This window comes from Jaculus jaculus, chromosome 11 (assembly GCF_020740685.1).
Source record: "Jaculus jaculus isolate mJacJac1 chromosome 11, mJacJac1.mat.Y.cur, whole genome shotgun sequence".
Lineage (NCBI taxonomy): Eukaryota > Metazoa > Chordata > Mammalia > Rodentia > Dipodidae > Jaculus > Jaculus jaculus.
Genome location: NC_059112.1, coordinates 3,719,016 through 3,739,933, shown reverse-complemented (window position 1 = coordinate 3,739,933; position 20,918 = coordinate 3,719,016). Strand labels below are relative to the sequence as shown.

Below are 20,918 nucleotides of genomic sequence, written 5' to 3'. Positions count from 1 at the left end.
ACACACCAGGGCCTCCAGCACCTGCAAATGAGCTCCAGGCACATGGCCCACCTGGCATTTCTGGCTTTATGTGGTTACTGGGGAATTGAACCTGGATCCTTTGGCTTTGATTTCAAGCGCCTTAACTACTAAGTCATCTCTCAAGCCCTAAATGTCTTTCTTCATGACTGAAACAGGCACCGAATCCCTCTGCCAAGACTCAGTAAAAATAGAAGCTACAGTATGAACACCTAGAATTGATGTTTTACCTTGTAACATCCCTGCAAAATTTAGCCAAAGTTAGCAGACGTGTGGTACCATCTCACTGTGTTGGCTGTGTCTGACCGTGTGCCCTAGTCAGTGCTTTGTCCTCTGGAAAGAACACTGTCTGACAGCATCGTAGAGCATGTGATCAGCCACGAGTGGTTCCTCAGGCGGTCACGAGCAGCTCGTGAAATAATCAAGTTGCCGGTTGACCTCCCACAGTTCATGGATCGTCTCAAGCTGCTCCTGATGCCCCTGAAACACCAGCCTGACTTCATCTACCTGCGGCACGTCCCCTTGCGCCGCGTGCACCTCTTCACGTTCCTGCAGGCGCTGTGCCTGGCTCTGCTCTGGACCCTGAAGTCAACAGTAGCAGCTATTATTTTCCCAGTCATGGTAGGTTTCCCCTCACCGAGCCTGCCCATGGGTCTGCATTATACGCTCCCTGTGACGTGGAAGGTCCACACCTTTTCTGTGTGAGCCCAGTGCTTTCCAGCTGCCACTTTCTCACCTTGACCAGGTAAAATTAAAATCCCCCATACCTACTGCTGGGATGTGTCTTAGAATCCTGTTCTCCTGAGTCCAAAACCTGGCTCAAGTTCATTCTTGTCAGCATAGCTCCTTGAGCCACCATGAACTCCCAGTATAATGAGGGCTGTTACTGTCCTGAGAACAGTAATGAATATCAAGTTTATAGCCAATGTTTGGCACAGAGTAGGCACCAGTGCACATTGGGTTAAAAAAAAAAAGCACTGTAAGATAGAACTGATCTAAATGAGGTAAGTACAGTTCAGTCCAAATAGTAGAAGCATTTGGAGACTTTGAGAAATTATCTAGTTTTTAGAAGAAACAGAGCAAGCAGTTTAGGTTATGATGTTCTTGTGGTTTGCATCCTGTTTAAGGATAAAGCTGGGCTCACTAGCTTTGCCACAGTTTTGCAAGGCTGGATAAAGCAGGTAAGAATCACTTAACTGGAATGGAAAGAAGGAATGCAAGCACCGTGCCTAGTCTCATTACTCAATTTTTATACCCTCCTGTAATTCGATTTGTTTCAAGAAAATTTACACTCACTCAAACACCTAAAAAGACAGGCCACAAACCACCTCAGAGCTGGTCTATCATCCCTACTGTTCAGGAAAGATTTTTCATACATGTACCATAGATGACTTGTTTTAAAAACTTACCTTAAAAAAAAAAAAAAAAAGAAAGAAAAAAAAAAAAAGAAAAAAGCCGGGCGTGGTGGAGCATGCCTTTAATCCCAGCACTCGGGAGGCAGAGGTAGGAGGATCTCCGAGAGTTCAAGGCCACCCTGAGACTACATAGTGAATTCCAGGTCAGCTTGAGCCAGAGTGAAACCCTACCTCGAAAAACAAAAAACAAAACAAAACAAAAAAAACCTGACCTTACTTGTCTGTTTTGACTTGTGCATACATGTGAAGTGTATGTGCAAAGGCCAAGGGAGGTCATGCTGATGTCCTTCCATGCCGCTCCTCTGTCTTATTTCCTGGAGACAGGGTGTCTCACCGAATCTGGAATTCACACTGTTTGATGCTCAGACTGGCTGGCCAGTGAGACTAGGCAATCCTGCTGTCTCTGCGCCCCCTGACATTGGGGTTTTATGAATGTATGGCCACGCCTGGCTTTTTACATAGATGCTGGGGATAGAACTAAGGTAGAACCCACTAAACCATCTCCTCTTACTCTTAACAATGGTTATTATTTTATTTCGTGTATGTTTGTTGTTTATAATTGCTTTCTTCCAGGAACATGGGAAAATGGCTAAAAACACCAGTGATGTACTTGTTGAACCACATTTTCTCAATATTTCTTTATATCTACTCTAAAACACACTGAACATGAAAAAACAACTCCTATATCCTATAATTTCCACATTAACTTAAATTTCCATATTAAAATATAGAAATATATTTCCATTAGTGTTATCTTCCTTCCCAGTAACTTGCTAAAGCCATGAAAATGAAGCTATAACCATAATAAGCTTGAAATATATACAGTAAAGAATATACTGCTTATAGAAATAAAAATGGTTTACTTTTATAGAGTGTTATTTTTCATGAGCTTTTATTTGGCTAAGAAATACTTGCATGGCATCAGTAGGATAGTGTTGATGTCTCCAGAAGATTAAAAAAAAAAGCAGACGTATAAAGGAAGTCTTGCTGGTGGAGACCACGGTCTAATGTGAGGTCAAGCCAGAGCTCCTGGAGCTTGCTGCACACACTACTTCTGCTGTTGGGCAAAATGAGGCTTAATGTACCTTCAGAAATGAGAGGCAGAAAGGACCTTGCTTTTACAAAGTGTGTAATTGTTATTTTGTATGTTAAGTAAAATATAATAATAAGGAACAAGTCTCCAAGACAAAGGTCCAAAGGTCAGGAATATTGGTTTTAGAAGCAGATGACTGGGGTCTTTTGTACTATCGACTCTTGTTTCACAGCCTTGGAAAGCTCACCTAATGTGTCTAAGCTTCAGTATCCTTAGCTGCACAGTGGATATAATGATGTCTATTTAGGGTCTTTGTTGTAAGGAATAAATAAGACCATATTGCGTGTTTGTCAAGGATCAAGTATTGAGATCACAGCAGTGACTAAAGTGGCCAGTAAAGAGAACCATCTTAACACCCTCAAATGCTACCTCATGGACGACATCTAGGACTGTACAGATCTTCTTAGTTTAAAAACCTGTATAGTTTTTGAATTTTGACTAATTGGGATTCATACACAGGCTACTTTTTGCCTTTAAACTTCTAATTATTTTGTTAAAAATCTAATGTGGAAGGAAATGGTCTTGAAAAATAATCTTTCCACATTAAACTTTTAATTAAATGTGGTCATGTATTTCCGTGAATAAAAAATAAAGTGCTTCAACTGAGACTTTCATGAAAGAACTTTCCTGGTGAAGAGAAGTGCTTATTGCTCACTGTGTGTGGGTCCACTTGGCATGTCTGGGTTCTGCCATACGCTAGGCCTGTGTGTTTGCATCTCAGCTGGCTTGGATGGGGTGGTGTCAGGGCTCATCATATGCCGTCTGACATGGGCTCTTACATGCTTTCTATTCTTGCTTTTTCAGATCTTGGCACTTGTAGCTGTCAGAAAAGGTATGGACTACCTCTTCTCCCAGCATGACCTCAGCTTCCTTGATGATGTCATCCCAGAAAAGGACAAGAAAAAGAAGGAGGATGAAAAGAAAAAGAAAAAGAAGAAAGGAAGTTTGGATAGTGACAATGATGATGTAAGAAATGTTCCAGGATTCTCAATTCAAGCTAATAAGACAAACAAATGTGAAAAAAAATGTAGTTTCTTTTTTAATACATGTTGTGGAAAGGAGGGATGAGTTCTAAGAATGTTTATCCAGCCATGACTTGTCACTGATTTCACCCCCCCCATTTGCTCTCTATTTTCTCACTTTCAATTTTTATTAAAACATCTTCTAAAGGTTTTCTGTAGCCATTATATATGCACTTTGACAGAATATTCTCTAAAAATAGTTAAACAACCTAAGTGTCCTAGAAGTAAAAGTTCTGGTTAGTAATGCTATAAAATGCATTGTATTTTTGATTGATAACCATGGATTGTTTTTTTGAGTTAACAACTCATTTTTATTGGTAACTCAAGCCTGTGGACAGCTTCTGGTCGTCTCCCTGCTGATATGCTCTTATAGACTCTGACTGGGTGATTACATTGTACCAGCCTTGTAATCATATGGAAATGCATTAGCATTGTTTCCCCCTCTCCATATTTCTTTTTAAAGCAAAGGAAGGTAACTGGAGTTTGGGGTTGTTTTACCCAATTCCACTGGCCAGTGCCATTGTCCAGGTGGTTCTCATGTAATTAACTGACCAACTTAAGACACGAAAATATTCATATTTATTTTTCTGTAGGAGGCCATGTCACAAATTTACAGATGCTCTGGCAAGAGAAAAGATGGAACTTATTTCTTAGTTCATCCCCACAACCCTTTGAAATTATTGTCAAAACAGTACTTTGTATGTGAAAAATTTTTCCTGTAGTGTAGCATTTGTTTATGTCATTGCCATTGTAAGGAACAGATACTAATTTTTAGTGCTCAATAATTTCAGTTATGCATGCCTGATCTTTAGCAGTCACATAGCACCTTCATATGTGTATTTTTATTTACATTTTGCAGATGAGAAATGTTACACTGGGAAAGGCGAACACTTTTAAATTCTCAAAACTTAAAAAAAAAATAACTTTATTGAGGCACTACTGACAGGTGAAACCATAAACATTTGGAGTGTACAAGGTGGTTCTTTGATTTACATGCTGACGTTGTGTCCTTTCTGTAGAATGTGGACACAGAACAGCAGCATAAGGTGATGGACAGACTGGCTTTTAGATCGATTGGCCCAGTAAGGAAAGGCTCAACCTATGAGGCACAGCGAGCTAACGAGGAAAGGGGTCTGAGGAGCCTTTGGCCACTGTTGTCCATCTTCAGCATAGGCAAGTGTGTAGATTCTCTCATCTCAGTGATGATAGAAAGGGAGAGACTGTGTTGGAGCTCCAGCTGAGATTAGCTGCAGTCTTGCAAAGACTGAAGGACTTTAACGTTGCACCAAGATCTTTTGACACTGAAGTGAATTTCTGGATCATTACATCCAAATATAAAAAAAGGTTGCCTGAAATGGTAAGATAGTTAAAGCTGTATTTCATCTTGCATTTTCAAAATAGGTGACTCAGTTTATGTCCATGAACACCAAACAAAATTGACTGCATATTACCAGTGTAGAAACTAATATTGTGGCATCTTCTTGTCTTTTTTAAATAATAATATGAGGATGTTTTAAATTTACTATTCTGTCATGACAAAAGTTGGATCAAATGAGCCCCTAAGTGCTCTCAAAATTCTTAGGTAAGATTTATAACAAACCATATTTTTTTAAACAACAGTGCTTACTGTTTGTTCATATTTGCCACTTTCTCCATCCTGTTGCCAATCAAGATTTTCTTCTCTCCCTTCCTCCTTCCTTGTCCTTTTCCTTTTACTCTCTCCCTCCTTCCTACCTTCCCTCTATTCCTTTTTCTTTCTTTCTTTCTTTTCTTTACTTTTTTTTTTTGGGGGGGGGTGCTCAAAATAAGGTCTCACTCTAGCCTAAGCTAACCTGGAATTCACTATGTAGTATCAGGGCGGCCTTGAACTCACAACAATCCTCCTACTTCTGCTACCCCAAGTGCTGGGATTAAAGGTGTGTGCCGCCATGCCTGGCCCGCCCTTCATTTTTTGAAGATATAGTCTCACATAACCCATGCCAACTTGCAACTCATTGTATAGCTCAGGATGACCTTGAACTCCTGATCCTTCTGTCTATACCTCCCAAGGACTTGGATTATAGTCATGTATCATGCACTTCCAGTCACCAAGTTTTGTGTGGTGCTGGGAATTAAACTCAGAACTCCTTGTATGCTGGGCAAGTGCTCTACCAGCTGAGCTACAACCCCAGCCTTTGCCAGTCTATTTCTTGAGAATAGTGGGTGATAATTTTTTCTTTGTCCTCTTCTCTATCCCAGCCCTATCAAACAACAAATATGCTCATATTTGTTCATAAATAATTAGCACAACCAGAGTGTATCTGTTTAGTAAGTCCTGTGTGTTGAGCCCAGTATTTAAGAAAGACATGTTGGAAGGTGGGTCCTCTGATGTTCTCCTGACAGTCACATGCTATAAGGTCCATGGACACAGGAAGCCACAGTGAGACCTGGAAAACGAAGTTCTAATATTTATGCACAGAAGCTGTGAAAATTATTCCTTTCCAATATTTTGCGTCATGCCGCCATTCCTGAACCCACTTCATTGTGTGTGGTTAAGAGTTGGCTGTCACCTCATCCATGGCTACATGCCATGGGAAACATTTGAAATAAGACATTGTCATAAAGGAAAGTACATGTAGCATCTTAATTTTTATTTTTTGTCAAGTTTATCATAGTTTTATAAAATGATAATGTAGCTCATTCTCCTCTTTATGTTCATCATAAGGAAATTTTCAATGTATGAATTTTGTCTTACAACTTAGTTTTGATTTCTTCTCCTTCATTTTCATTTTATTTCTTTGTTTCTGCAGTGCTGAGGATTGAATCCAGGGCTTTGCACACGGCTGAGCAGTGCTCTGCTGCTGTCCTCTGTACCCTCCAGCCCTAATTCCTTCTTTTTTTGCCTTTCAACTAAAATCATCTCTGGTATTTTTAGTTAAGGCATCAATTGGATATTTTTAGTCTAAACATAGATGTGGATTCATTTTGATGAATGATTTTTTTTTAAGGAGTAATAGTGTGGACATCTGAGACAGTTTGGACTAGGCGCCTGTTCTTTATGACATTTGTTCTAATTATGATTCTCTGCTTATCTGATAGTCATAGACAACATTTTGGTTTTATTTTATTTTCTCTTCTCACTTTCTATCCTTATGTTTTCTAATATCTTTAGCATAAAAATTGAAATGAACTTTTACTTATAAGATAGTATCTGCAAGAGTTTAAAGTCAGGAAGGAAGATATCATGACTATAGAGGGCTCCTTGGTAGTAGATGTGAAAATGGGTTTCTCTTTGTTTGATAAACAAATGCAGTTTGTGATTTTCCTAGAGAATCAGAAATACAGGAAAAAGGAAACAAGATTTTTTTTTGTTTTGCTTATGTGCATGGTGTATACGTATGCATGTGCCCTGTGCCCATGCGTTTGTCTGTGATGGCCAGAGCAGGAAGTCAGGTTCTATTCCATTACTCTTTTACCAGTTCTTGTTTGAACCAGAGTCTGTCTCACGGTGGTTCAGGAGTTTGCTGTTTCTTCTCAAGCTCAGACAGAATTTGGATTTCTGCTGTGCTGTGTGTGGCTACTAGCTGTTTAACATGAGATCTAGAAATTTGAACTTGGGCAATGTCAGGCCTCCCAGGCCCTCAGGTTTGCGCAGACAGTGCACTTAACCACTGGGCAATGCCTGTTACCCAAGACATGAGTTTTAAGACCATGTTATGGTTCAGAAGTTTTCCTGAATTTAATCTGTCTTTATAGTGAAATTCTTTTGCTTCATACATACAATACCCTGGGCTCGCAGACCTGGAATGCAGCTTGGGGAAGGCTTTCCAGTGAGGTTGTGTAGTCTCCCTGAGGTGGCTGTTGGTCAAAGTGACTCACTTCCATTAACTCAGAAGATAGGGAAGCAAAAGTGAAGGATGATAGAGCCCTGGAAAAGTGGAAGTGATTGTACCTACACCTTCTTCCTTACTAAATGTAGATCATAATGAGAAGATCTGATCAATACTGGGAGACAGGAAGGGCTGAAATAATAAAAACAGATTCTAAAAACTCTTGTACATTTTTTCCACAGTCTGACTGCCCATACTCAGAAAAAGTTCCCAGTATTAAAATTCCAATGGACATCATGGAACAGCAGCCTTTCCTAAGCGATAGCAAACCTTCCGACAGTGAGTAGAACTAACCCTGCGTGCTGGCTTGAGTACCATTTGCACCTGCAGAGAAAAGTCTCTCTGTAGACTCCTATCTGCTTAACTTTTCCTTGACTTTTTCTTTATTTCTTCCCCACTCTGTGTACATAGATAAACAGCTTAATTCTTGCAAAATTTTATTTTTCAAGTGCCCAAGCTTTACTTTTAACGTCTTCCATTTATCCATTGCCTTTTGAATTTGTAATTTCCCTAAGTCATTATCAGTGTTTTGTTTTGCTTTGTTTTGTTTTGATTGCTAAACCTGTAACCATATTTTCCATTGGTTTGTCTTCCTACGCCCCCACTGATATGTAGAACTGCAACTGACATGGAAGCACATCACTGTCTGTTACTGTTTGTTTCCTTAGGTCTCCACCAATGAGGCAATCAGATCAAAAGAGAAATTACATCCTGGGTTTCTCAATGACCAATGAATCAATGATTCAATCATTGCTTTTAGAATTTAGAATATTTTTGATTAAATTGGCAGTCATAAAATGTTAGCAATATTAGCACAACTCTTTAGGTATTGTCTTCCTTATTTCTTGACTTCTCTTGTGATATTTCAAAATCATCATTGTAACTGCTCAGGTTTTCTGGAGTAATAGCCTGGAGGTGACAGTCTTAATAGTTTGTGACCTGTCATCACTTCCTCTGTGACTGGATTAACAGGCCACTTGCTCTATACTAACATTACTGAACCTCTGAAGCTTTTCCATTGGCAGGAGACAATCACCTCCCAGATACTTTCACTTTGATTTCCTGCTTAATGAAAATGTATTTGTTTAGAGGCACAAGCTCATCAAAATATACTGGTCTGCTATAAGAAAAAAAAATGACAGTGGCTACACTTTTATTTCTAGTTGGTAATGCTACCCACTGTCAATGAGAGAGGTTAGCTGACCAAGACAGTGGCTAAGCATGACCAAGAAATGAGTCTGTTGGTAAGATATGATAGGTATATAGTTAACAATCTCTTTTTTATTATTTACTTATTTGAGAGAAAGAGAGAGAGAGAGAGAGAGAGAGACAGAAAGAGAGAGAAGGATCCAGGGCCTCCAGCCACTGCAAACATGAACTCTAGACGCATGCACCACCTTGTACATCTGGCTTATGTGGGTCCTGGGTAATAGAACCAAAGTCCCTTGGCTTTGCAGGCAAACGCCTTAACTGCTAAGCTCTCTCTCCAGCCCTAGCTATTAATTTCTGAGTAACACAAAACTTAGTGGACTGGCCCACCAGCAGGTAGTTTCTCAGTGTTCATGACATTCAGACATGAGGAGCAGATAAACTGGTGATGCAGCTTGGGATCTCTCCCAGATTGTGCATGAAACTGTCAGCTGGTACCATGTCTCAGGGACATCTTTCTGAAAGCTTATGCAAAGGTCCTTGGCAGGACATCTTAATTCCTTGTGTGGGCATTTTCTGTAGGATTGCCCATTGCATGGTGACAGGACCCCTCCCAGAGCCAATGATAAAAGGACAGAAGCCAAAACAAAAGCTTAAGTATTTTCTAACAGAATCTCAGAAGTCATAGACCTTTGTTCATGTCATGTTCTCTTGGGTGTTTCAGACAACTCCAAGGTGGTATGGAAAGAGGGTACACAGAACACATTTCCAAGAGACAGGGATCCTTGGAAATCCCCTTTGAGGCAAGTTGCCACCCAGAGTTTAAAGAACAAAGAGTTAAAATCATTCATACCTTTATTGTCCCGCTTGTCAGTGTAAGTTGTAATTAAGGCTAATTTTCTGCTCACTTTAATCAGTAGGAATTGGCTGTGGATTTTGTTTAGAAGTGAAGTTCTCCCAGTGGCGTTTTGATTTCACTTTATATCTGGAGAGTTTATGACAGGAGGAAAGTGATGCCTATGTGTGAGCATGTACGTTTTTGCTACCATTGTAGCCTGGCATGGTCCTTTCTCCATACATCACAAAAGTAACTCTAGAAAAAGTGACTAGCTAGAATTGAAAGCTTGTAATTAAAAATACCAATACAATACATGCCAATAGCTATTCACCCTTTCAAAATCCCCTAACCAGCATAATGAAGGGTGATATAAGACTAGACTATTAGATATAATATTAGACACTTAAGAAAACACATACACTCATTTTCACTGTTTTTTAGTCACATGGCCATTTTTATAGTTCAAGAAAGAACACAGTTAATCAAAGTACTGCAAAAACATCTTTTCCCTCTTCTGTAACAAGAGCTAGACAAGACTCCATATTGAGCATGGAAGGACAATCACCAGACACTAAGATTCCATCACCCCGCAGAAGTGACCCCCTCACCCTTCCCCTAGAAAGGTAGCGATGTCTATTCCAGGAGCTCTAGAAGAGAGGAAAGGAAGTGATGTTGGTGCCCTCACTCCTCACTCTCTTCACTTGATGCAGCGCTCCCTGACATTGTCTAAACATTGGGTTCCGTGGTGAGTATCATTGATTCTGAAACTGTCCAAGCTTTGCCTTTCTCACTATTTGCAGTTGTGAAATATCTCTCAGTTTTTGCGAGGATGTTCTTTTTCACTTTACGAAATATGTGCTTCCCGTGGATTGATTTGTTTTATTTCTTTCCAGGAGAAAGGTCATCAACATTCCTTGAACGCCACACATCATGCTGATAAAATTCCTTTCCTTCAGTCACTTGGTATACCCAGGTAAAGGAGAGCCAGCATGGCCAGGGCTGGGATTAGGATTGCTCCAGAGAAATGCAGCCATGGGGTTATTCGCAGGGCTCCTTGTTTTCTTTCCTCTCTAGAATTTACCTTATATAAATTGCCCAGGGACCCAGTCCTTGCCCAGCCTTTGTGGTGGACAGCATTCTAAGAGATCTGCGTAGCCTTAAGATGAGTTACTTTTTGCATTAAGTCAAAGCTCCGGTCCAACATGTGCTCCAACAGTTTCCAGTCATGTTTGATCTAAGCGCAACCGGTGTTTCCTGACAGCATTGCTCAGCAGTTCCCTTCCCTCTGTCAAGGCTCTATAAACAATGGGTTCTAGGTGATCCTTAAAAGATTTAAATCTGAATGTTTTCAGCGTTACCCTTTAATTTCCAACAATATTACCCATGTGGTAGCCTTTTATTGAATTTTTGTTAGTGTTATTTTAGCTATGAAATCTTGGATAGTTTTTAACTTAAATTCCTTTAGTAGTTACCATCTTTATCCCATTTTATAATATCTGTTTCTAATATTCAAAGAGGGGATAAATATTTTTTAAAAAAGAACAAAATTGATAAAGTTGAAGTCTATTATGGTACATAAGCATTTGAGGCAAATTAAAGAAAATTATATTTATTTACTATTTCCTTTCTCTCTTTATTTCCTTTTCTTTAGTCCTCCCAGAACTCCAGTAAAAGCTGTGCCTCAAATTAGAATAGAACTTGAGCCTGAAGACCGTGATTATTTCTGGAGGAGCAAGGGAACAGAAACTACATTGTAACCTGTTTGTCTTTCTTAAAGCTGACAGTTGTGTTGTTAAATGTCCTAATTTGTTTTCTTCTTTTTGTCAGTCTGTGTGTTTTAAAGTTTTTCTTTGGTTTCGGTTTTTGGTCACTGGCCAAATAACACAGCGCTCTCTCTGCTTGTGTCTTGCGTCGGTAAAAGCCAGACAGGAGTTGCATCTTTTCCTTCCGAGCAGCGTCGGAGGACCTTGCCTTTCGTCCTCCTGTGCTCCGGTATGTCCTCTGACGTGTAAATTTCCCCGTCACTCAAGACATGCACAGATTTCTCCCTGCCCCATTTTCAGCAGAGGTCAAAAGTGTTAAGGACTTTTATACCACCTTTTATTAAAACATTGAAGGAACTTAAGATGTCAGCTGTGCTTACTGGGCCTGTCTTTGTCTGGGAGAAGCACTCCTGACCTCAGACACAGTCCCTTCTCGCTTACTGAGCTGCCAGGATGGAGAACACGCTGCCCGCTGCCTGCTCTGCTCTCGCCTGCTCTAGCTTGCCCGCCCTAACCTTAGACTTAACAGAAGAAAACCGACAGGTACTTTACTCCCTTTAGAGAAACCTTATAGAGAAACCATTACCACCATTGTAGCAAGTGCTAGAATGTCCCTTTTTCCTATGCAACTTTTTTTAACCCTTTAATGAACGTATCCGTTGAGTACATCGAAGAATATTTTCTTCCTAGATTTTGTTGTTTAAATTATGGGGCCTAACCTGCAACTTATTTTTGTCAATTTTTTAAACTTTTTTTTAATTACTGTAAAGAAAATGAATTTTTTCCTGCAGCAGGAAACCTAGTTTTGAGTAGTTCTACCTCTTATTTGTAGCTGCCAAGCTTTCTGTAAAAATTGTATTGTATATAATGTGATTTTTACACACACACACACACACACACACACACAATCTCTAGGGTAAGCCAGAAGGCAGGATCAAATTAACAACAAATCACCATGTTTCTAAGAATTTGTGTTTTTTCCCTTTCTTTAAAAGAAACTTCACTGTTCTATGAAGGAGCTCCAGGGAGAAGAGAGAAACCGTTATATACCAGGGGTAACTTATGCTTTGGTAATAGTTGAGCCCAGACAGATGCTGGTCGTGTTACCATGTCAACATCCTATGCAGTATTGTTAGGCATTTTTTTCTTTGGAAATATTTGTGTGTTTGTGTGTGGACTCTGTGTGTAGCTGGTGTGCACGTGTGCAACTTACAGAATGACAGTAGACAAAGGCCAAGTCGTCAAGGCCCATGTGTCCATTTTCATAAAACCCACACCACTTTTGAAAAAAAAAATCCATCAAGGGATCCAAGAAATTTACTGTTATACAAATGAGGGCAAATCAGTGTTGTGACTCAGATGTCACACAGCATCAATGCAGTGCAGGAAATTTACTATTATACAAATGAGGGTAAATCAGTGTTGTGACTCAGATGTCACACAGCATCAACACAGTGCAGCCCTGCTGACAGCCCACTCCCATTTCTGTGAGGTGTGGTGGGAACACACAGATCTTCAGGGACAGTTAACAGGACTCACGCCCTCACCTTTGCAGGATGCCAAGGCAACTATTTATTGTGATTGGGACACAATGAATATGTATGTATGTGTATTTCAAAATACTATATTGGAAAATAAGAACTTTATTAAGCACATTGAGCATGCCATTTAAATATAATACTTCTAATAAGTTACATTATATTGACTGTATAGTAAAATAATATAGTCAAGATTGAGTCCATAATTTTGGGTTTACACCACTGTAAGTGTGACCTATCCTCAGTCTAGCAGGTGAGTTCAGGAGAACCGGAAGCAGAACAAGGTTGTTTTCAAGCATGTACTTAGGGACTTCCATGCAGTCAGACATTAACTCAATTATAATTCTGCCCTTCTGAGACTTTGATCATAAAAGTTCTATTATCTGGTGTTATCTGTTATTTTTATAGTACTTGGTCATCTTGACTTTTAATTTTATAAAATTTAGACATAAATGACCCTAACATTTTACTACATAGATAGTAGCAAATTACGTGTCGTTGTGTCAAAACTTCAAATGCCAAATTTGGCATAATATTTATCCAGGCCTATCCTTAAAATGATTGCTGGGTATTCTCTAGCTTTCTATTGGGCTATATAAGAAGCCTCACCTGCTATCTTTAGCAACAGAAGCACTAGGAAGTGTTTAAAAGCACGCATTAATAAATTCAACCTAACCTTGATACTATTAAATTAAAGGTTCTTCTGTTGACTTGTATGAAAGCTTTAGTTACAGTTATTTTCTGATCCTGAATCAAGTATTTGGTGATTCATGGCCCTCTCCCTACCCTTCAGAGAGTCCCTGGTACAACCTGTCACTTCATCCACTGAGCAGGTGTGACAGCTCTCTGCCTCCTCACTTACGGCTTACCTGTGATGCTGTGCTCACAGGCTAGTTAGTATTCATGGCTTGACCACAAAACAACGTATCGTATGTGATAGGAGGAAGTTAGTGCAAAGCCCTCTCATCGCTCAGAGGAACAGAGGTAGCTCTTATACTCACAGGCAAAAGCCCGAGGTTCACTGAAACCACTCCAGTACCTGAGTCCCAACTGAGTTGCTTATTGGCTGATAACTCCTGGCTTCAAGTGGTCTTGGTTCTAGGAAACTGGACACAAAACAATACATTTCTGTCATGCATCCCTCCCTTTCCCCTGGATGTGAATTTGAAGTTAAAACTTTATTGAAGTAAAGACTCAGTGTTGTCAACCAGGAGTCCTGTGATTGTACGAAGTCATGGAAGGAGAGAGATCCACAGGCTGAGGCTGCCTGTGGAAACAGCATCAGAGCCTCTGGCTTGCATCCAAGGGAAATCGTAGAGACGCTCTCTTCCTCCAGAAAAGCGCACTTCTCCACTGTGTGCAGCAGCTCCTGGGACCCCAACCCTAATTGTGCATGTCCGAGGCAGGGCCCGACCTGGGTCTCCGCCCGTCAAGACTGAGGACTGGGACCGAGGAGGGACTGACTTGAGAAACAGGAAAACGAAACCTCCCACCTCATCTCCCCCACCTCACAGAACATGGGGGGAGCAATTGTCTGCTGTCAATAATTCAATTTGTGTGTATTTTATGCACATGAAACATACAGAGAGTTAATCTTTTGTCAGCTATATATTGGTGTTTAATATAGTGAATGACTGTCTTCCATGTTTTTTTTTTTTTTTTAACTGTGTTAAAGTACTTGAAGTGTACTAACTGCTGACTATCTTTTACAAAAAAGAAACCATTGGGGTTGTATTTCAGAGGTTGACATTGTTCAGGGATGGGACAAAGTGTTCTTCAATCCTTTTCACGCCACTTCATGATTTTGGTCTGGGAACCTGAGACTTTTCTCATTTATATTCTGTACTATTTTATGTCTGCTCTCACAGTATGAGCTTGATGTCTGGGACGGCAAGTGGCTGGTTACAGGCAGGTGGTAACAGCATTTCTGCTGTTGGAATGGCCTGGGAAGTTTCTAGATGATTTCATTGAGCTTCATGACATCTTGAAATGAGATATCTTGAGTAATATATGCTAATTATTCATGTTTCTACCCAGAATCTGAGTGAATCTTACTTCTTGGCTTGTTTCCTGTGCTCACTACATGGGGAGGTGCAAGCCTCCTGAATTCTGTTTCCCAGGCAGACATTGCAACTCAGGGCCAAAGCCACCCAGTGAGCCTTGTGGAGCCAGAAGTGACTTTGTCCCAGCCCCACAATGTGAAAAGAATGAACCATTGCCTCTTTTTAGCCATTTTCTTGGCTGGTACGTATCTATACACTTTACTTTTCAGAATCAATGCGCACTTTCAAATCTCCTTATTTTTATTCTCTTCAGTCTTTATTAACTTTGAAAAAATGATGCATCTTTTATTTTAAATGAAGTAGATCAACATGGTGGAACAAAATGATACCGAACAGAAAACATTTCAATATATTACTAATAATTTTTTCCAATACGAAACCTAAAATTCCTATAACATAGTATTTTACAGTTTTATGAAGCTTTCTATTGTGACTTTTATGGAATTAAGAGATGAAGAAGATGAGATATTTTAGCATTTATATTTTTCAAAATTAAATGTATACTGAAAATAAAGTAACTTTATGCATTTATGAGTGTCAGTGCTTCTGTTTAGCTCTGTGAGTGATTGCCAAATGTTCTTTATCTTGAGCATTTGGGTGCATCGGGGGTAAGCACAAAGATGTGCAAGTCCAAGCCCCTTCCTGCCTCAGGCAGCATCAGTTCCTCCATAGAGAAGAAGAAAATAAAGGCCCAACTATAGAAAAGGGTGAAAATACACACACACACACACACACACACACACACACACACACACACCCGTATATGTATATATATGTATATGTGTGTGTTAATGAACAATTTTTCATGAAAACATCCAAAGTAAGAATATACGTCTAATAAAAATGAGAATAGTTTGGGGCTAGAAAGATTGCTTAGTGGTTAAAGCACTTGCCTACAAAGCCAAAGGACCTTGGTTCAATTCCCCAGGACCCACGTATGCCAGATGCACAAGGGGGTGCATGCATCTGGAGTTCATTTGCAGTGGCTGAAGGCCCTGGCACACCCATTTTCTCTCTCTCTCTCTCACACACACACACACGCACACACACACACACACATTCTCTCAAATAAATAAATAAAATATTTTTTAAAAAAGAATGAGGATACTTTCACAGAAAATAAAAATACGGTTAATGTCTTTTATAGTTACCAAACTACAAGAGAGTAGGTAGTACCTGGCCAATGTCTAGGCAGAAGTGCTTTCTGAATCATGTTGCTGTAGCAGTGGCGCAAGCAGTGGCTGAGACGAGTCGTCTGTGGCAGCTGCTGTCAGGCAGTCCTGGAGAGACGCTGCCTTGGTGTCTTAGTGCTGGCACAGGGCACAGCTCCCTCATTCTCACTGGCAGCTTTTACGTTACAAAAAAAGTAAATCCTTTTGTATTTCTGCATCTTTTCACGACGTGACGTGGCCGTCTTGACCCACCTGAGAACTAGGAGTCAAACCCAAGGCTCTGAGCAATGAAACCATGAAAGTCTGAGGACTTTGAAGCCTGGATGAAAAGCTCAAATCCTCACATGGACTCTAATCACACTTTCTTTAAACTGTCAACGAGCAAGGTCATTTGTGGATTTCTTACAACACAGAGTAAGAAACAACACAGGAAGATGCTGAGAAGAAAGTGGAGCTAGCAATCATGGCTAGCTCAGCTCTGCCAAAAAGAGTAAAAGTATAGAAAAGGGTCTGGTGAGATGGATTAGCAGTTAAGCACTTGCCTGTGAAGCCTAAGGACCCCAGTTCAAGGCTTGATTCCCCAGGATCCATGTAAGCCAGATGCACAAGTTGGCACATGCATTTGGAGTTTGTTTGCAGTGGCTGGAGGCTCTGGCATACCCATTCTCTCTCTCTGCCTCTTTCTCTGTCTGTCTCTCTTAAATAAAGAAAAATGAACTAAAAAAAATAGAAAAGAAAAACCCCTATGTAAAAAAACGACTATAAAATATACTTAAGAATTAATAATCAAGGTATTGGATGCAAGGGCCAGGATATTACAACAGATCTTCAAGGTGAAATACATTGATTTTTTATATTGATTGAAATCCATTGATTATGTATTAAAGGTAAAATAATATATTGCAATGAATTTTCCGAATAATTTCAAGCCAAGTTAAGTAAGGTTCACTTATGTTCCACATTTGTTTCATTGATTTTGGGAAATTTCAGGAGTATAGTCACTAAAGAATCAATATTAACATGTGCATCCTAATTTCAAGTAAGTTAGAGACAACTGGGAAGATGTGAAAGATGTATTCAAGTGCAAGAAAAATGTTTAAATAATGTGACAGAGAGGCTGGAGAGATGGCTTAGTGGTTAAGACACTTGCCTGCAAATCCAAAGAACCTAGGTTTGATTCCCAAGGACCCAAGTAAGCCAAATGTACAAGATGGTGCATATATCTGGAGTTCATCTGCAGTGGCTGGAGGCCTGATGTGCCTAAACTCTCTCTCTCTCTCTCTCTCCTTCTGTCTGACTCTGTCTCTCTCAAATAAATAAAAATAAAAAAAATAAAAAATAATTTTTAAAATACTGTGGCAGAAATAGTGTTGGGTACAATGGGGGTCCATGTGGAATGTTGATTCCTTGTGGGAATAAGAGATCAAATTATCATGATACTTTGGAAAGCCCTCTCTTACCTTGTAGGAGAAGTGTTTGTCAGACAAACAGTGGCTGAAGTGCAAGCCAGTGAATCAAGGAAACAAGGAATGCATAAAAGGCTGCAGTGCAAGGAGAGACTTGCTCTGGGCTATGGTTGGAATGTCCTCTTTAAAAGTTCATGTTGAAAACCAATCCTCAGTATATAGACATGAGCTGAGCCCTTTTTTCCCCCTTTGGTTTTTTGAGGTAGTCTCACTCTAGCCCAGGCTGATCTGAAACTCACTATGTAATCTCAGGGTGGCCTCGAACTCATGGTGATCCTCCTACCTCTGCCTCCCAAGGGCTGGAATGAAAGGCGTGCACCACACCTGGCTGGACATGGGCTTTCAAGAGGAAGCGAGGTGTGAAGGAGTGCTGCCCTCATGGCCGAGGTCATCCCAGGGTGAGGTGGCTCCGTCCTGAGTGCGTCCCTGATAGGAGAATCTCCCTACCCTTCCACCATGTTGTTGTACCTCAAGAAGCCTCTCAGTGGACCCTGCTCCTCATACTTAGACTTTCCAGCCTTCAACACTCTGAGACAACTTAATCTCTCTATAAATTACCAAGCCTGTGGTATATTTGTGATCACGGTGGGGAAAAAAAAGGACTAAGATATCATGTATTTGTTCAATCATGTGTTCAATCATTACTGGAAACTGACCATTAGCAGACTTTTTTTTCTTGGGTAAGGCAGTGGAAAAAATAGACATAGTCCTTGCCTTAATTTGGTGATTTTGAAGAAAAACTGACGAGTTATACAGAATCATGATGTTTGCAAAGGAAATGAATGGTGAGACGATGAGGATGATGTGGACCCACTGGAACAGGTAGACTGAGGCACTGCTGCCGTCAGGTTCACGTTGCTGGTGGAAATCACCCAGCCATGAGCGACTTTTGGGAAAGATGGGTTTATTTTGGCTTACAGACTCGAGGGGAAGCACCATCATGGCAGGGGAAAACGACGCATGAGCAAAGGGTGGACATCACCTCCTGGCCAACATAAGGTGGACAATAGCAACAGGAGAGTGTGCCAAACACTGGCAAGGGGAAACTGGCCATAACTCCCATAAGCCCGCCTCCAACTATACACCGCCTCCAGGAGGCATTAATTCCCAAACCTTCACCAGCTGGGGAGCCTAGCATTCAGAACACCTAAGTTTTATGAGGGACACCTGAATCAAACCACATTCCGTCCCTGGCCCCCATAAACTGATAGCCCTACATGACGTAAAATGTAATGTACTCATCCAACTTTAAAAGTCCTCAGAGTTTTTATCATTCCAGAACACCTAAGCTTATGGGGAACGCCTGAATCAAACCACCGCAGGCATGGTAGCTGAGAGAAACCTGGAGGGAGTTGGGTGGACAGTGAGGGAAGGTTCACCTGGGAAAAGGAAGCCTCAGTGGAGACAGAAGAGGGCAGCGGGTGAGGAGGATGTGACATGCACCGGACAGAGCAGGTGCCAAGGAAGCAGGACGCACTGGTGGAACCTGCTGCATGGTGGTGAGATTGTGGTCTGATTGGAGGCCTGAAGGATTTTCAGAGAGAGAAATTTTCTGAGAAAACTATGTATGTAGAATGTTTGTGCAGGGGAGAGGGAGCTTCCGTTAAAGTCCACAGGAAACCAGTACTTCAGAGGCTAGAAGATAAATTTTAAATTCAGTCTAACTTGCGTTATATTTGAGAAACATTACCTATAAGCTCTAAAGATGGTTCAAAAAATAATCAAGATGAAAAGGAAGGCTTCAGATTTAAAATGAAAACCAGATTTTCTTAAAAATTAAAGAATCATTGGAAGAAAGAGCATAAGAAATGGCTTAAAACATACAATAAAAAACTGGAGAAAATATAAAAAGAACAAAATAATATAGAAAATAACACTTCAGAAAAGGCATAGTCTATCAAGCCATAGGATCTATATTTCTTGCTTTTCATTTTCCACAGGGGAGTTTACAGAACATGGAGAGGAAGATTCATAAAATAACAAAGTTTCTCAGAAATGAAGTAAGATTTAGGTGGTCTGTTATAAATCTGAGTGCCTAGAACAGAGGATAAAATATTTACAATTGGGCTGGAGAGATGGCTTAGCGGTTAAGTGCTTGCCTGTGAAGCCTAAGGACCCCGGTTCAAGGCTCGGTTCCCCAGGTCCCACGTTAGCCAGATGCACAAGGGGGCGCACGCATCTGGAGTTCGTTTGCAGAGGCTGGAAGCCCTGGCGTGCCCATTCTCTCTCTCCCTCTATCTGTCTTTCTCTCTGTGTCTGTCGCTCTCAAATAAATAAATAAAAAATTAAAAAAAAAATATTTACAATTTTTTTAATGATATCTGGAAAAAGATTGACAATAGAAAAACCAGACCCAAGGTGGAAGTAATTCTTTTCAACATTGGATGGTAAAAGATTTTAGTACAATGCCCTAAAAATGGCATAGACAATTATCTTAAACCTAAATTCTAGAAAGAACTAACCCAGCAATAAAATGAAAAGCAGAATAAAATATTTAGGAATTTTAAAACTCCAGTTCATCTTCCACTTGCTGTTCTCAGGACATTACTCATGAGTGTGAGTATGAAAATTTAACTGAGCAGAAATGTTCAGCTCAGCTGGCCGTGGTGATGCACGTCTTTCATCCCAGCACTCTGGAGGCCGGGGGTCACTATGGGTTTGAGGCCAGCCTGAGACTACAGAGAGGCTTCCGGGTCAGTCTCGGTTAGGGTGAGACGCTACCTCAACAACAACAACAACAAAATTAAGAAGCAACTCACAGAAAATAACTCAATCTTCTTGAACAGGGAAGTTGAGAATAATCACTGAACCATACATTTAGGGAGCAACCAGTCCACCTTAAATGGAAGAAGGGGAGGCTTGAGAAAGGACATAGGAAAATACTAAATGAAAGGGGTACAATGTCTGTAAACTTGGAAAACAAGTATTTGATAAAATTTTCTTTTTCTTTTTCATTTTCTTTTTTTTTTTTTTTTTAGAAAAAGGCAATTATAAAACTCTGGAAAGATGTAAATGTTGTACAAGAAAGAAAGTCATGTGCAAAATTTTATAAAACAAGTCCAAATTTGAATAGGAGTTAATAACTTCAAAGAAAGGAATGCACTGGATTTTGACAACATAATATCTGGAAGCTATTAGAGAGATGATGAAGGCTTATGTTGATGTTCTCAAAGACAAAACAGCAGTGATACTCCAAAGATGTAGTAGGCTTAAAGCTTGAGCTATTGATGGAATGAATGCCAGGTAGAAGAATTTGCTTGAACTTGAAATTCTTTGACTCAAGTATCATAATTTATATTAGGTATTTAATCATAGTCCAGTGCTCGCTTCAGCTACAAAATGAATGTAACTATAATGTTAACATAACTATATTAGTGCTGTGACAATTAAAACCAACACTACTTGTTTTAGTATTTAGAAAGCAAACCATAGACGTAGGACAGAACATAAGAACTGCTGGAGAACTGAATGCAGATGGTATTCCTCACAACAATGTAAGAGACTGCTGACAC

The 20,918-nt window shown here is 40.1% G+C and overlaps 1 protein-coding gene across 1 annotated transcript in view; it reads left to right on the top strand.

Moving 5' to 3' along the window:
• Slc4a4 (solute carrier family 4 member 4) overlaps positions 1-12,550 on the top strand; it is a 352,960-nt gene extending 340,410 nt beyond the window's left edge. Inside the window, exons 22-26 of the mRNA XM_045161217.1 lie at positions 466-639; positions 3,331-3,492; positions 7,600-7,696; positions 10,298-10,377; positions 11,056-12,550. Coding sequence (XP_045017152.1) covers positions 466-639; positions 3,331-3,492; positions 7,600-7,696; positions 10,298-10,341 — 477 coding nt within the window. The 3' untranslated portion in view covers positions 10,342-10,377; positions 11,056-12,550. The remainder of the gene's footprint in view (positions 1-465; positions 640-3,330; positions 3,493-7,599; positions 7,697-10,297; positions 10,378-11,055) is intronic.
• The last annotated feature ends 8,368 nt before the right edge of the window (positions 12,551-20,918 follow it).